This window comes from Colletotrichum lupini, chromosome 1 (assembly GCF_023278565.1).
Source record: "Colletotrichum lupini chromosome 1, complete sequence".
Lineage (NCBI taxonomy): Eukaryota > Fungi > Ascomycota > Sordariomycetes > Glomerellales > Glomerellaceae > Colletotrichum > Colletotrichum lupini.
The window spans coordinates 2,940,261-2,952,062 of NC_064672.1; the positions used below are offsets into that span (position 1 = coordinate 2,940,261).

The window sequence follows — 11,802 nt, forward strand, 5'->3', positions numbered from 1 at the left end:
CATCCCTGTCGTTTTCTCCGCAGACAAACTCAATCCTCCACGAGGACTTCTGCCGGCCTGGGTTTTGAATAGCCTCAATTCCAAAGTGGAGACCATGTCATCCCCGCATTGGTAGTTCATCTCTTTCCCCTCATCGTTCCTCAGGGCCTATCCATAGCATGGCATTGGTGCCTTCGGTGCAAACCACACCGAAAGGTGAGTACTAGGCGGACATGAACAATGGACACAAACTTCACACATGACCACAAGAGGGGAGGACCCGGCCTCACGCGGCGTCATGTCCGGACCGCAGATCTCGTGGGGATGAAATAAGAGCAGCGCGGTTTCCCCGCGTAACGTGATGTCCGGGGTAGACACCATACACATCGCATCTATTTGGCTTCCCATATGCGGTCTTGATATTTCTCAATTGGAAGGTGACAGTCATGCGTGTTGTACATCTTCTACCGCTGCTCTGCAGCCTCATCGAGGCCAAAATCGACAGGCAAAAGGTCGTCCAAGCCTTCAACCCTCGCCGAAATGCCAGTTCCCCTGAGACGCCTCTGCAGGTAGGCAACGGCAACTTCGCCTTTGGTGCCGATATCACGGGTCTCCAGACCTTCAGCCCCTTTGCGACGATGTCGACATGGGGATGGCACAATTTCAGCTTGCCCACAACGCCTGGTCAGACTCAAATCGAAGGTGAGATAGCACGACCGAGAGGCGTACAACAGTATTGGGTCGAGAAAGCATGTACTGACTCTCTTCACGTTAGACTACCACGGCACAGAATGGTGGACACACGGCCGACTTGTACAGTACAACATGGCCAACCCCTCAAACAACGACATCGCAGACTGGCTCCGCGAGAACCCACACCGTTTAAATCTAGGCACAATCGGCTTCTCCTTTTCCGACAGCAGCAATACGACAGTCACGGAGGACATGCTTAGCAACAAGAAACAGATCCTCGACATGTGGACGGGCGTCATCCGTTCCAGCTTCACATATAAAAACCACACCGTCAAGGTCGAAACCTGGGCCGACCCGTCCTTGGACAGCGTCGCCGTGTCCGTCGAATCAGCCCTCCTCTCCTCCGGCGCCTTATCCATCTTCTTCGACTTTCCCTACCCGACAAACGACAAGTTTGGCGCCCCGTTCGTAGGCGTCTTCAACCAGACGGACCTGCATAAGACATCCCTATCGACCCCTGGCGGAGGGGAGACCAACAAGGCCACGATCCATCACGATTTGACCTCCACGCAGTACGACTTGTCACTCGAGTGGGATGTCGCCACTGGTGGTAGTGGTGCTATCAAACCACCGACCGACGGGAGCCATCGCTATGTCCTTTCGACCAGTGGGACGGATACGCTACGATTCACGGCCAATTTTGCGCCGTCTGCACCCGAATCCGTCCCCGAGCTTGACGGCGTCGTGGCGGCTTCGCGGGAATGGTGGCCGGCTTATTGGAACAACGGGGCCTTTGTAGACCTAACGGGGGCATCGGATGCCAACGCGACCGAGCTTCATCGCAGGATAATCCAGTCTCAGTATCTCGTGGCGGTGAACTCGGCGTCAGACTATCCTCCACAAGGTGATTTAGCGATCCAAACCCCCTATCAACTTCTCTGTCGCCCGAGAAGAGTGCTGACAGGGACATAGAGTCCGGTCTCGTGAACAATGGATGGTTTGGCAAGTTCCATGTAAGTTCCATCCTCCAAACCCCTTGATGAGGGACTACATCCAGCTCACACACTCGCTCCAAGATGGAAATGATCCTCTGGCACACCCTCCAATTCGCCCGCTGGAACAACCACGCCCTCCTCGCCCGCTCCCTCCCCCGAACCTATACCCACCTACTCCCCACCTCCCTCAACCGCGCCTCAACCCAAGGCTACGCCGGCGCTCGCTGGGGCAAAATGACGGACCCCTCAGCCATCGACGCCCCCGGCGAGATCAACACCCTCCTCATCTGGCAGCAGCCGCACCCAATGTACTTTGCCGAGCTCGCCTACCGCCACGCGCCCACCCCGCAGACCCTCGCTGACTGGGACGCCGTCCTCACCGCGACGGCGGACTTTATGGCCTCGTACGCCTTCCTCAACGAGACGACGGGCGTCTACGACCTCGGTCCGCCCATGTACCCGGTCTCGGAGAACACCAACCCCAACGCCACCGTCAACCCGACCTTTGAGCTCGCGTACTGGCGCTTCGGCCTCGACGTCGCCATCGCCTGGAAATCCCGCCAGAACGCTTCCGTCCCGGAAGCCTGGACCACCGTCAGAGATAACCTCGCGCCCCTACCCATCATCGACGGCACGTACCCCGTCTACCAAGACATCCCCAACATGTGGACAGCCAACACGACGACGGTGCAAGACCACCCGGCCATGGCCGGCATCTTTGGCCTCCTCCCGCCGCCGGCCTCGGGCCCGCCGCTGAACCGCCCCGCACTCGAGGAGACCGCTGCCCGGATCTGGGCGCTGTGGGACCTCGACGAATCCTTTGGCTGGGATTTCCCCATGCTCGCGATGAACAGCCTCCGCCTGGGCGACGCGAATCGTGCCGTCGACTATCTTCTCCACCCGACGTTCCAGTTTGACGACGCGGGATACCCCGTCGGCGGGACGAGGGTGCCGACGCCGTACTTCCCGAGCTCGAGTAGTCTGCTGCTAGCCGTGGCCATGATGGCTGGTGGTTGGGATGGTGAGGAGGGACCTCACTTCCCCAGCGAGTGGGATGTCCTAGTTGAGGGCTTCGTTCCTGGGTTATAATGAAGAGCATATACTTGTGAGCCAAGGGGGTAACGTATAAAGATATGGGCTTCCCTTGCAACTTTGTAAATAAACATTGATTTGAATGAGCGCCAGGTGACCGAGTGCTAGAGAGACGAGAAGAGCAAAACAACACGCACAACTTCAAGCTTTTCCCAGGTAATTTGTAAAACGCTTTAAAATCTATTCTGCTGGCGTCGGTCGTGATGACCGGACCCTGGATGACGAGCATTTCACAATATTCTGCTCAAGCATCCTACCAGCCTTCCACTGCGGCGTCGGAAGGACAAAGTGGACAGCCGGTGCGTTGTATCACTCGGCAATCACGTAGACCACACCAGGGTCTCGGGGTTTGGCTTCCTTTCCCAGCTCGAATCCAGCCCGAACCCATTCTCATCCGGCGTGCATTCGTGAGTCATATGGAGAATGAATAAAGAGACCATAAGCTGAGTTGCTGTTGTTCTGGTGGTCAGGGTTTTCCCGCGCAGAAATGTCATCGTGAAGGCGGGGGAGAGGGGGATAAGAACATGAACCAGAGAGAATCAGAGCAGGATCTCGCCCATGTTCTCGCCCTCGAAGCCCAGTGTGCTGAGCTTCTTGATCCGCCCCTTGTCGCGCGCCTTCTCCTTCTCCTTCCTCTCGTTTGCCAGGCCCTGAACCAGCTTAAGCTCGCCCGGCTCGTAACCCACGGGTGGGTCGTCGTCCTTGTCGAGGTCGATCTCACCCAGGAGGAGCACGTTCTCGCCGCGAACAAGGAAGATGCCGCGCTTGATATCCGCAAAGAGGCCCCCTTCGCGGGGCGGGTTGGCTTCCGGGTCCGGGTGGGCGTAGACGCGCTCGACGGTGTCTTGAAGAACGAGGTTGGCTGAGAACAGGTAAAGGAAAGAGGTTCATTGTCAGCCTTTTTTCCAAGTACAGCTTCACGAGTTGTCTGGGGTTTTGTCGTTTACATACCGAATTGGTCCCAGCTACGGAGGACGCCAATCAGTTTGCGCCCGTCGCGCAGTGCAACCATGAGCTTCTCTGACGGAAGGTTAGCGTTTGGTGTCGCGAAGAGTACCGCAGCACTCATGCGGCCGAGGCTGCCGTGGTATTTCCCATACTGTCGGTCATGTCCAGCAGCTGCGCCGCAGTGGTGAACATCTGAGGCGGGAGCTGAGGGGTCTGTTGGGGAGGCGGCGCGCGGCCGCCGAGAACGGGCTGGGGCCCCTGAGGAGGGGCATCGGAGATGTTGAGGTTTTCCATTGTTATCTTGTTGTCATTGGTATGTGGTAGTTATTGCATTCGGGCCTGTCCCAGTCCATCGATTTGGGCGCAAAAAGAGGATGCGAGGCGAATGCGATGCAGCAAAGCGAATGGGTGGATTAGAATGTGCCGCACAAGGACATCATCAAGAGGAGTTTTCGAACACTCGTCAATAGCTTGCCTCAATCTTCTCGGTACGGGCAATCGTGCTTTGGTCGCTTCTTTTGGCTCAGAAACACTGGGTGTGATCGATCAAGCCATCATCATCGTGGGGTCCTCCCTAGTACGGCTTGGTGGGTGTGGCGGTGTTCTCAAACGTAGCTCGAGTGTGGCATCGGAAAGCCTGTTTTTGCGTCATCCGAAGAGGTACAACAACATGGCAGAAGGAGCCGGGTGGAGCTGAACCGTCCAGGCAGAGACCGCAGGCACGGATCGTTTGCTGGTGGGAGGTAGGCGGCTAGGGCACGTGAAAGGCGGGGCATGAGTCAATCTCTGCTGTCAAAATTTCGGATGATCTCAGATGCATGCGGGGCAGTCGCGGTCCCTGACGGTACCTTGGGTGTTTGGGTGGTGCTGTGGAGGGGAAGCAGCCAGTTCAATCCGGATGTCTGCTCTCAACTTCCGATGCCTGCGCTGACAGACAGAAGGTAGACATTTGCGGTTGGTGAGGAAGGCTTTGTGTCGCGCCAGTGACATGGAGGAGACTAGGTTTTGGATCAGGTCTTGGAAAAGGTCTGGTCACACGAACCTCAGGAGGGTTGCAGCTTTCTTACGTCTAGCTTCGTGTTGTCTCTTTCTCACGATACTGCTCTCTGCGGACTATTGCGTTGGTCTATCTATAATCAAAGAATCATTTGATCTCGCAAAGTGTCCCCAACAGTTCCAAAGAGCATTGGCTTTAGTCATGAATGGCCATGACTGCCATGAAAATACTCCCGCTTCGCCATTTCTCAGTTGCAGTTCTGCTCTTTGATGCTTCCCATGCCAGTCCTGGGCCGCCCCTTTTGATTTTCGTCATCTATAGCAAGCAAACCATCAACGCCCATATCATAATGCAATTATTTTTCTTTTCTTGTTTTTCTTTCCTCGGCGGGTTAGTACGAGAGTTGTTTCGTCTGTAAACCGAATGGAGCCGACGAATTACCAGGTGTGCTCTTCGGGGACATCGTCTCCTCCACCGGGAGTCAAGGAGCCTTTGGCACTTTCAGCTTCTTCGTGATCCATAGATCATCGCAGGGGCGCATCTTTGTTTAACAACAGCGGTGACCTTGGTAGCATATTGCACCGTGAAGATGTCTGTTTGCGCTAGGAACCAGGAGCAAACAAAAGCCAAGGAACCTCGGGCGTCTATGCGCCGGGTGCGTATCATGACTTCTTCATAGTGCATCTTGTCAATGCCTCGAGGAGCTCAGGTCGAGCTGCCAACGCATCTTTGGCCTGGGCGTATGTCATCCACTGGCGTTCCCTCTTGTGGCTCTCGGGCCAAGCTTCCTCTTGCGCTGTGACGGTAGCCTCGTAGAACCTATACAGGGCCTTGGCAGAGTCTTTGCTAGAGTGCTTCGGTGCTCTCGTCTCGACGATGTCTCCCAAATCATAGTCGATCTCGATAGTGATGCCTGCTTCTTCCCAGGCTTCACGCGCCGCCGCTTCGGTGCACTCCTCGTCTGTCTCCCAGCCGCCCTTGGGCAGTACCCAGCCCTTCCGACGGGTGGACTGGATGAGGAGGACGTAGCGCTTGTCCTTGGTTAGGGGAACAACACCAGCAACCAAGCGCTCGCCTTTGGAGTTGTAACCTGCGATGACCAAGGTGTTAGTGGGTCCCGCGCAGCGAGCAGGCGCACCAGGGTCGGGGGAAGAGGCTCAGAATGGGAGGGGTATTGCCTCTGCCCCGTTTGCGCACTTACGCTGCTTGCTTCTTCCCGTGCGTGACTCCATCGTCCGCTCCTTATGAGAGGAAGCCATCTCGGAAAGCTCGTCTGTCGCGGGGTTTATTTTGGAATGTGTTTGGGGTCGGTTATGGTGGGGGGCTGCTCTGATGTGCGGTGGCGGTAGGTCCGGTAACTTTTTTTCCCTCGCAAGATGATTTGCAAGTCCAAATCTGTCCGGGCGGCGGTGGGTGTCGGGATTCGATGCGGGTTCAAAGGTTTTTCAACGACATGATCGCGCTTTTTTTTAAGTGATATGAGCTGTTGGAAATGGGAAAGGGTGCGATGCTGAATCACACGACAGCGAGAGAACCCTGAGTGAAGCGCAGGTTGTTGGCGCGTGTTGTAGCTTCGAACGAGACTCGGATTTGAGAACCAGTAGCAGCTACTAGATTTCTCTGCGAGATCCGACCAGGGCAGACCCCAAGGCGGTGCGATCGTAGGTGCGGCGGCGGCAGCAGCAGCAGCAGAGAGCGAAAGAGTGAAAGAGAGACCAGCTGAGGGAACGCTCGGATGGATTCACCACCACGATGGAGAAACGAGTGGGACCAGCCTGTGTCGGGCCAGCAGTCGCACGCTTCCGGCCAAAGGGTAAACCTTGACCGTACCGAGTCACTCAATGGCTTACAGAGAGCGAAGTCGGGGCAAGGCAGACAAGTGTCGTGTCGGCCGGGCGATGGAGATAGGACAGAAGAGCAAGAAAACTCGTCGTCTGGCTGGTTCGGGGTTTGAGAGTTCTGGGTGACAAAGGTTGCTTGTTGTAGACCAGAGAGGAGGCGGGAAGGAGGATGAAGCGGAAAGACGCGGCGTCAGATATGACTGAGGCACGCACCACTGAGTGACGAAAGACCTTAGTGAGAAGGTAAAAGATGGGGATTGTATATCTTGGCTCAAGGAGCTGACGGCAACGGAACGGACACAAGGAGCAAAGGTGTTCAACGTGGAAAGTGAAAGAAGTCAAGGCCGGGATGGGCCAGGATGGACGTAGGTTGCTCAGGCGGCGGTAGTAATAGTAGCTGGGAGCTCTGGTGCAGGCCAGAGAGTGGCATGTCTCGTGCCATAAGAGCAAAAATTGGGCGGGAACGGGCTCCAGGGGAAATTAAAGTTGATTTATATACTTAACCCTTTGAAGGCAGAGCTTGTGCCTCCAACAGCCCACGGTACCGAGCAGGGGGGAGGAGGGACTACTCAGTTGGTCTAGCTAGCTGGCAGGCTACGCTGGTTAGAGAGAGAGAGAGAGAGAGAGAGAGAGAAAGTGAAGGTAGATGGGAGGTCAGGGTATGATGCCAGGCTGGGGACGGAAAGCTAAGGTAGGTTGGTGTGTGTGTGTGAGAGAAAGAGAGAGAGCGAGAGAAGGGAAAGAAAATGTGGTGTGGCTGCGGCGTGTGGGAAGGATGAGCAGAGCAGCCAACGTGGGCAACAGTAGGTATCCCGTAGCGGATGCATGAGTTGAGCGTAGAAAAGCCGACCAAGAGGCAGAGAAATAAAGATACATAAGAAAAATCAACAGGGTGTGGCAAGGACAGGCAAGAGATGGGGGTGAGAAGTGACATGCATGGGGAAAGCTCCCTGTTGGTCTGTCTCTCTGCCCTGGGTTTCTGGGATACAGTCAGGGCAGGTCCGCAGGCTGAGGCAGGCACAGGGAAGCTCAACCTGACATTTTGGGAAGGGACGGGAAAGGCCAGGAAAGCGCGGGCTGGTAAGGTATCTGTACGGCACCCTGTACCTTCCTCTCTCTTTCTCTCTGTGTTTCCTCCAGTCTCGCCATCCACGCCCAGAGGTCCAGACCCAGTGTTCCAGCGCTTCCTTTCCATCGGCCGCTTTCAGTCAGTCAGTCAGTCCGAAACTCGTTACGCCTTGCCTGGCTGTCCGGTATTCCCACGAGTATTTTCTCTGCATCTTCAGACTTCTCGGGCCCACGGGGTACGCAGTACATATCTACATACCATACCCACTATTCGTCGACATCGCCGCCGGCGCACTCGAAACCTCGAGCACAAGCATTGGATGCCAAATGTGCCGCATGCCCTGCAGGCTCGGCATCCACTGCACTTGCGGCAGGCCATGTTCCCAAGAATGCGTTAGAGGGGTGGGGTGCTGCAGAGGACCTGATGGGGCTGGAGAGACTGGTCCCATCAAGTCCAGCTCTGGCGAACTAGACGTTCCCTCTAATCCTCATATTTGCGGCTTGCCAACCGTATCGACGTTGCACTGCTGTACTTCCCACACCGTTTGCTACCACAACCTTCTCAGTTTCTTGCCAATGTGCAGAGTACCTTTCGGGCCTGCAACTCAAATCATCCGCATCTGCCTTTACAAAGTCCACCCATATCATCATGTCTGAAAAATGTTAATTGATACCACGCCTTATCTGAAGGACTTGCGTGTGCGCTTCCAGGTTAGGTTGGAATGTATTTCTTTGAAAGTTTGCTCGGCGTTTCCAAGAGTTGCGACTTGCAAAGAGCACCCGAAGGTTACCTAGCCTTCGGACTCAACTAATCAACTAATAATCGGCCATGCTACCAATGTTTAGACCGTCTCCAATGTCGCTTGGCACGAACACAACGGTTCGTATCCGTTCCATCTCCCCAGGCTCGAATCAGTCAGCAGAGCCGGGAACCATTCGCATTACCCAGAAGTACACTGTACACAACACTAGTTCTCCGTTGCCCCCATAATCTATTGTTGTCTTGGCTCCCAGGCCAAGTGATGCGTCGAACAAGCATCTCGCTGGCACAGGTGTCCAATGCAAGCCACGCCGTGTCGCTCCGACTAAAATGAGCAAGTGCAAGAACGTTGTTTAGGCCAGCAGCTGCCTGTTACCTCGTGGCTAAAGAATCAGTTGACGCTGCCCAGGAACTTGCAAGACCTATTCGATTCGCCATGTGCTTTGCGTCCGCTATCTGTAAGAATAGGTTCCTCTGACTCGACAAGACCATTGGGGTTCTTTGCTGAACAAAGTCTCCCTAGACAACAGAGGGGCGCAATGAACCGAACAACGGTTCTAGCCAACTCAAGCGCCTCCTTTGACGTGCGAACAGCTGGCGGGTAGGGACCGGTTGACTTGCTTTTGGGCTGAACAAGGGGCCCCCGCCCCCGACTGAGGATTGTGTAGAATTAATTCTCTTGGGGGCACTACCTGGAAGTGAATGCCAAATCTTCAACGGGGACCGACTCATCCGCAAGCTGCCTGGCTGCAGGATGGCAGCTTCATGCTGGCGATATTGGCATGCTCACTTTGGATTCTCAGTAGCCAGGCACTGTCTTCAGGCGTCGGCTAGATTGAGAACGAGCCTGCGAGGTGGCCTTCAGCGAAGAGTTATAAGCTCATACGCCAAGATCAAACAGCTACCTGGCTGCTGCCAAAGCCTTCCATCACCGACACCATCACACTAGGATCGGAGCCTTTTTATGGCAGTTCAATTGGAGTCCAGGTGTTGTCGTACATTCTGGGCACTAATTGGTTTCGAGAGTGAACTCATTGCGGCAGGTTCTGATTGGCTATTGAGAGCTCTGATGTGTCCTGCCAGTGTCATCCACGACGACGTTTATGCTCAAGAACTCGTCTGCGGCCTATTGAGAATTCCGGTGTAAATTGTCTTAGTATGGACAGGTAACAATGACCACAGAGCACCAGGACTATAATTTAACGATCATCGATACAACGCGCAGACTGCGTGGTTACTGCTCCAGTGTCTGGCTGAAATGAAACCAAAATCCTTCGTCTTTGACTCTCTAGCGAGGTAGCTCAACATCGAGCTCAGGGAAGGGGTGCAGCCACACTCACACCTATCGCAGCTGGTTGTATTTCAGACGTTTGACGGGATACATCCCACACTGCATCGGAACTGGAAGCACGCTGGCCACTCATGTTACGGGTAATTCACCAACCAAAAGACGCTTTCGCATCCAGGATAGGACTTTGACGTGGGGTTGCAACTTCCGCTCAAGGCCACCGTGTGCGAGTTGAACAGCCAAGGAAGGACCTTCTTGATGAGTTAGTCCGATGCTGACCATCGCGATCCGTAAGCCTTGAGATCCTTGACGAAGGGCTAAGTATCCGAACCTACCTATCTCCAGGTTTAGAATCCTCAGCCGGTAGGTTGTTCGACCTGGCGGGTGCGTGCACTGGAACGCAGCTTCTGTTCTTCCATCGAGTTCCAGGAGGGAGGTCCAGATACAACCCTAACCGATGCGACGAAATACAACACCCCCATAGCTCACTTGCATTCACCGCCGATCGTATCTCGATGCCTCATTGCTACCTGCTTACCTTGGGGCCCGTTTCGGTTGGTCTTGCCTCCTGATGCTGCAGCTGGCACGCTCACTCGACTGCTACTATCAGTAGCATTTTAAGCTTGAAATTCCGAAGCCGCACCGTTTACTCAAGCTATCGCATATCAACTTCTCATCCAGGCGCCTTTCTCGCGTCATTCTCCGATCCGACAGAGCCGCCGCCACCTCATCCTGGCACGTCGTATGCGACATCCCTTCGGGCCACCGAGATTGCAGACCTAATGGTGTAGTCATCTGCCGCGAGGTAGGGTAACGCTGCACATTTGCATTACCCATGCTCCAGACGCTGAGCTCCTGCATACCCGTGCCTCCATCGTCGTCGGGCGACTGACCAGCAGATACACACAGCAAACAAAGAGCGGCGTATAGCTAAGCCGAGCCGGCACATTGAGGGTCAACGTCTACCGGCTCAACTTACACGGGCTTCGACGAGCTGGTTCGAGTCAAAGAGCAGAGTGTCTGCGTTGGCAGACAAGGTACAAACAGACTGGGACCAGCAGGCACAATTAAATGGGGCGGTAAGGTGAGGCAAGCGCGCGAGCAGGCAGACAAACGCAACGTCGTCATACCTCTTTTGGGGGGGCTATTCGAGGTCACATACTGGATATTGACTGGCCACTACAGACTACAAATAAATACCGGTCCATGTCACAGGCAGACTCCTCATATTTCCAAGGGGAGAGCCTCACTCGCGTCGCATTCACATCATATTCCTCCGTCTTCCAGGTTGTCAGGCCGCACTGCGCCAAGCGCTAGACAACAGACGTCACGGCCAACCAGCTGGCAATTCACAGCGCTGCAACTAAAAAAGAAAAAGGCCGTTAGGTCGTGTCTCGCGACTAACCCCTCACTCCATCTCAAGCTTCGCGACCCCACGCTTTCCCACTCCAATGCCGCAAGGGGTGTGAGAGTTCCACCAACAAGTACACTTCCCGACTGGGCTTCACTGCATCAAGTCGAATCCCTAGCCGAACAGCGCCATCCGTCAAAGAGGGGATAGAAAGGCAGCGGCTCAACCCTCGACTCTCATCTTGTCATCACAGTCACAAGATACATAGCGTACCCCTCCTCTTCGCCGGGCGTTTAGACGTCAACCCGCGTGCCCGCCTCGGAAGCGATCACTTCAAATATCAGCCAACGTTTCGTGCTTGCCTAGCACTAGTCGAGCTGGCTGCTTCCCTGGCGCGTTAGTAGAGCGAGCAAGTCGCAGCAGACCAGACAGTCATGGACGACACAAGCATGCAGACCCCTGGCGATGCCTTGTCCTATATAACTCCAATCGGTGAGTCCTTCGTCCTATTCTCTCCTCCAACCATCTGCCCCCGTGCAACTTCTCTCAGCCGCCGTTGGCTCGTGGCATTTTATGGGGTAGCTCCCTTGGTCGGTCTGGAACTGGCTTAGTTGCCTTTTCTTCCTCGTGCATCTGCGCCGATCGATGTCACTGCATCCCATTCTCAGTCACACAAACCTGACTTCAATCCTTCGAAGTCGGATCAAGTTGGGGGTCTGTCTGCACGGCATGGATGCGTAATCCCACGCTTGCCAGCCCATTTGCCTCCAAAATTCGGGATGTGTCCTCA

General features: G+C 55.0%; 5 protein-coding genes across 5 annotated transcripts; 2 read left to right on the forward strand and 3 right to left on the reverse strand.

Moving 5' to 3' along the window:
• Window positions 1–238: 238 nt before the first annotated feature.
• Window positions 239–2,756, forward strand: CLUP02_00835 (uncharacterized protein; the record flags this gene model as incomplete). Its single annotated transcript, XM_049279881.1, has 5 exons — window positions 239–274; window positions 417–681; window positions 755–1,576; window positions 1,645–1,685; window positions 1,749–2,756. 5 exons carry the CDS (start codon window positions 239–241, stop codon window positions 2,754–2,756), a joined length of 2,172 nt encoding a protein of 723 aa, XP_049135838.1.
• A 542-nt stretch (window positions 2,757–3,298) lies between these two features.
• Window positions 3,299–4,001, reverse strand: CLUP02_00836 (LSM domain-containing protein; the record flags this gene model as incomplete). The annotated part of the gene is made up of 3 exons (XM_049279882.1): window positions 3,299–3,621; window positions 3,711–3,779; window positions 3,860–4,001. The coding sequence occupies 3 exons, from the start codon at window positions 3,999–4,001 to the stop codon at window positions 3,299–3,301; spliced, it is 534 nt and encodes a 177-aa protein (XP_049135839.1).
• Window positions 4,002–5,366: 1,365 nt separating this feature from the next.
• On the reverse strand, window positions 5,367–5,963 carry CLUP02_00837 (NUDIX domain-containing protein; the record flags this gene model as incomplete). The annotated part of the gene is made up of 2 exons (XM_049279883.1): window positions 5,367–5,794; window positions 5,906–5,963. 2 exons carry the CDS (start codon window positions 5,961–5,963, stop codon window positions 5,367–5,369), a joined length of 486 nt encoding a protein of 161 aa, XP_049135840.1.
• Window positions 5,964–9,992: 4,029 nt separating this feature from the next.
• Window positions 9,993–10,789, reverse strand: CLUP02_00838 (uncharacterized protein; the record flags this gene model as incomplete). Its single annotated transcript, XM_049279884.1, has 3 exons — window positions 9,993–10,111; window positions 10,200–10,264; window positions 10,641–10,789. 3 exons carry the CDS (start codon window positions 10,787–10,789, stop codon window positions 9,993–9,995), a joined length of 333 nt encoding a protein of 110 aa, XP_049135841.1.
• Window positions 10,790–10,871: 82 nt separating this feature from the next.
• On the forward strand, window positions 10,872–11,222 carry CLUP02_00839 (uncharacterized protein; the record flags this gene model as incomplete). The annotated part of the gene is made up of 1 exon (XM_049279885.1): window positions 10,872–11,222. A coding segment is annotated over one exon (351 nt), but the record flags the coding sequence as incomplete, so codon positions are not given.
• Window positions 11,223–11,802: the final 580 nt, after the last annotated feature.